General features: G+C 36.7%; 1 protein-coding gene across 1 annotated transcript in view; it reads left to right on the top strand.

Moving 5' to 3' along the window:
- CCDC60 (coiled-coil domain containing 60) overlaps positions 1 to 4477 on the top strand; it is a 65863-nt gene that overhangs the window by 44540 nt on the left and 16846 nt on the right. Inside the window, exon 5 of the mRNA XM_009642887.1 lies at positions 3272 to 3394. Within this exon, the coding sequence (XP_009641182.1) occupies positions 3272 to 3394 (123 nt within the window). The remainder of the gene's footprint in view (positions 1 to 3271; positions 3395 to 4477) is intronic.

Below are 4477 nucleotides of genomic sequence, written 5' to 3'. Positions count from 1 at the left end.
TGGAGCCTTACTGCATCAAAAGCTTAGCCATCTCTAGAAATCTTTTCTCATCGGTTTGTTGTGGCTTTTGTCACTCCCAGATACCAGCTTCCTCTCATTCACCTTTCTTCCACGAACTGACTCTCAACTTGGAACGCTCAGTCTCCAGAGTCATCCGAGATGCAATCATGCCCTAGTCATGTCAGTAGGACAACAAACACATATAGCCATTATTAAAAAAACAAGAAATAGAATCTTTCTTGTTAGTATGAAATCTAAACCAAAAAACCAAACAAGTAGCACAGAGAGGCTGAGAGATTCTGAACGGAGAAGTATCATATTTACTAGAGTAATATTTAATATCCAGCATTCTGAATGGTCACTAACTGAATATCTAAAGAAGGTGGGAAAAGAACAGTGTTACTGATAGTGTTATGGCAGGAGAAATGGTATAACGTATTAGTCAAAGTTTTTTGGAATCTTAGCCTCTAATGTCTGCGTCATCTAAAACTTTCTCCTTACTTAAAGTCACCTACAGCTGTATTACTTAAATGGCACTGTGAAGCACTTTGATCCTAGGTTAATGAAGGCCACATGAACATTTCAGGTAAACAAGATTAATTTAAAAAAAAAAAAATTGAATACATAAGAACCTCCCTAAAAGCTTTTTGTAAACCCTGTGCTTATTATTCTTCTTGATATGTAACTGTTCTATCTACCCATAACTCAGCTAATCCACATTTATTGCAGACAAATAATTTATTACCCATATGAAAAATACCATTGCCTTTATTATTGTGACCATTCAGATTATTGAAGTAATTTATTTTCTTCTGTAAGGAAAGGCTTCTTTCTTCAGCAAGGCTGACCTAAAAAGATTTAACGTTCCTTTTTCCTTTATGATGGTATACCTGCATAGGCAAAATTATCTTCATTTAGGTATGGCTTCTCCTAGCAGTAAAAAAGCTTTTAGTGCTGCAGAGTATACCAGGCTTGTGGCTGAAAAAGCCACTTTAATCCTACATCAGCACCAGGGTTTTTGCCAGTTGTAAAAAATTATTGAAAAGATCTTACAACTAACCTAAAAATCTACCCTAACAAAAGTTCCTAGTGTAAACCTGTTATCCTTTAATATTTTCAATATGTTGCTTAAAACTAATATTCATTGAGAGATTGACTTCATTTTTAGAGGAAGGACCTCTAAGATCTGCCAATGTTTTTGAGAGGGAAATCATTAGACTTAGGATCAGATGTCAAAATTAGTGTCTTATGGAGAATTTTCTCAAGTCCAGGGTGTGTTGGGTGGGACAGAAGTACACAAACACATATGAAACAATGAATGCATGGCTCTGACAGGTGTGCCTTTACTCATTCAAACTGTCCCGGGTGATTTACACACATGCAGCAGCATTGCCAGTGCGTGTTAGTTCCAGTGATGGTGCTGTTCTACATATGCTTGTCTGCAGTGGTAAACAGTTTAAAAGGAGGGGAAAAAAAAAAAAAAAGCCCAGATGCAAAATACAGATCATTATCTGTTGTGGAGACTTACTTCACTCCTAGCTTTCACAGTGCCGACTTCAAAAACTAGGAACTCCATGGAATAAGAAAAGCTCTGAAGTAGTGATAAACTGCTGGGGCACAAAGTGTCTTTTTAACAGATGATGTCTGGCTTCAGTCTTTCATAGTGGCTGAAACTGTTGGCATGGCACAGATTCTGGTGATGGATTGTAGGCCCTTCCCACCCTCCTTTCTTTTTTTCCCCTGTAAGACTACAGCAAATATTAAGCCTCTACTGGGACTTTTTTACTGCTGTTACATAAGTTCTAGCATTTGTTATCAAATATTTTAAATGTATCTACACTCTAAACTTGGTAACAGCTTTTCATCGTAAGAGTAGACAAAGTAGAAGTAAAGTTTAGTTATCCCTCATTAGTAGGAATATGGACTCTGTCAAACACTTCAATGTGTATACAGTGGTCCCAGTGCCTATTCTGGCATTCTTCTGTTCATTAGGACTATAGAGAAGAGAAAACTGGAAGTGTGATTTGAGGATGCGCAAGATAGACATGTTGTTTTGAACAACAAAGTCTGTGGAATTCATGTGACCGATCATCTCTAATGAGTACAAATTTGCAGTTACAATTTATCTAAGATTATCTAAATGAAGATGACCGCTTCTTGAGGTTTTGTGTAAGACATTTCTTTTGGGAGAGCAGGAACATCTTTGTTGGATATCTCCTTTGTTAGACAGAACAATATGCGTGTTTATTAATTTCTTAATTGGCTGAAGAAAGTAGACATGTTGATCTCTAAATATAGTGCTGAGATGCATGTACCAGTGTGGTGTATGTACTATTTACAGTTGCTGCTTTGCTTTAGAAAATATGTATCAACCCTTGTTCCAATTATTTGCTATTCTATAGTAGGCAATAGAATATTGACACCCCCAAAATGCTTCTGTTGTCTGACACCAGGTGCAGGTAGCTACTTACATTTGGAAAAAGCAGCTGTAAACATTTCCTTTCCTTGCTTGGTAGCATTTTAGAAACACTTTGTACAGGTCTAACTGGCCAAACAGGCTTGTGGCAGTGAAGAAACAGTGCCCACAACCTATAAAGTGCTCAGTTTTCTGTTACATTGGTTTGACCAGCACTAAAGACCCTTTTTAATTGGAGTGAATCTTTTCAACATAATCTTTATTGGGTTTTGTGCCACAATATGCTAATCCAGGAAAAATTGAGCAGAATTTTACAGGCACATCTTGAAACTTTGTCCTTGTGTGTATATAATCCCACTGATGCCATTGGTATGATACCAACAGAAAACATGTGTAATGGAATATAAGCAGTATCTCAGCATCTGTTCTCAAACAAATCAGTCATGGCTTTTTGTCTGCCCCCAAATTTGATTTCACATAAATGCTTAATTGCTAATAATAAGTAACAGTGTAAGTATGTAAATACAAATAATACTGTATTTTTAATTTATAAAGTACTGTAAACATATTAAAATAAATAATAAATATATATCATGGTAAACATAAATATTTATAAAGTACTGTAAACATATTAAAATAAATGTATATCATGGTAAACATAAATATCATGTTTGTAATTAATAAATTATAATAAATGCAATAATTAACAATTTAAAAATACATCTAAGTATTTTTTTAAATGTAAGGTGGAGAAGAGGGAGTGTGGTGATGTGAATGCAGTAAACAGTTTTATTGGCAATGTCTTCATTTTGCATACTTCAACATTTTAACTTTGGTCTTTGTCCTTTCCCATAGTTGTTCCCTAACAGGAGATAACCACCTGAGGAAGTCAGGGAAAAAGAAAAAAAAGATGACCTTACGGTCTTTCGCTCCTGTTTATACCAGTGTCTTGATTCCAAGCCCCCCTGGAGCAAAAAGGTATATTTTTAGGCAGATTTATGTCCTGCCCTCCTTGGTAGGACATAAGCAAAATTCACAGCAACAGAGACCCATAACACACACCTAGAGTTGCTCAACTGGTAAACGCATATCCTGAGAATTTCAGGAGTTTATGGTAAAATACTCCGTCTTTACTGATAGCAGCTGTTAAATTCTAACTTTAAATGATTGAATCCTAATGAGTTACTGAAAACTGTATGTGCGCATGTATACAAACACATCATTTGCCTTGCTGATCTTGACTCAGCAAATTCTAAGTTGTATAAAATTTGTTTATATGGTATGTCTTTGAAGATTAGGCTTATTTTAAGGAAAGGCTATCAAAATTAAAATTCAACTTGCCTAGTTAAAAAAAAGGCCTATGAAAGAGAGAGGGAGAAGACTGCATGTGTACTGTGTACACTTCTGTATTTTTTTGTGTTAGTCACTAATACACAATATCTGTTCTAAGTTCATTAACCCAATTGCTTACCAAAAGTATCTTTATATATTTGTGTTTGCATGTAGAATAAGCTAAAATGCCAAAGATAATCTTGGTTCAGAAGAAGATGGGTCCAATGTTTTAAACTCACACACTGCTTGCAAAACTTAGAAGCTACTGTAGAATCCATAAGGGTTCTTATGGTTGTTGGGTTCAGAATCCCATAAGAGATTCTGTGGTGGTTTGACCTTGGCTGGATGCCAGGGGCCTACCAAAGGTGCTCTCTCTCTCCCCTCTTTAACCGGACAGAGGGGAGAAGACTAGACCAAAGGGCTAGTGGGTTGAGATAAGGACAGGGAGAGATCATTTGTCAGTTACCATCACAGGCAAAACAGACTCAACTTGATAAAATTAATTTATTATCAATCAAAATCAGAGAAGGAGAGGATAAAAACTGCTAAATCTTAAAACACAGTCCCCCCACCCCTCCCTTCTTCCTTGGCTGAACTTCACTCCCAGATTTCTCTACCTACTCCCCCCCAGCGGCACAGGGGGATAGGAATGGGGGTTGGGGTCAGTTCATCACACGTTGTCTCTGCCACTTCTTTCTAGGGAGAGGACTCTTGCCCTGTTCATGCGTG

The sequence above is a fragment of the Egretta garzetta genome, unplaced genomic scaffold (genome assembly GCF_000687185.1).
Source record: "Egretta garzetta isolate BGI_Z169 unplaced genomic scaffold, ASM68718v1 scaffold7, whole genome shotgun sequence".
NCBI lineage: Eukaryota > Metazoa > Chordata > Aves > Pelecaniformes > Ardeidae > Egretta > Egretta garzetta.
The sequence above is the reverse complement of the archived record's forward strand: the minus strand, read 5'-3'. Positions and strand labels throughout refer to the sequence as shown.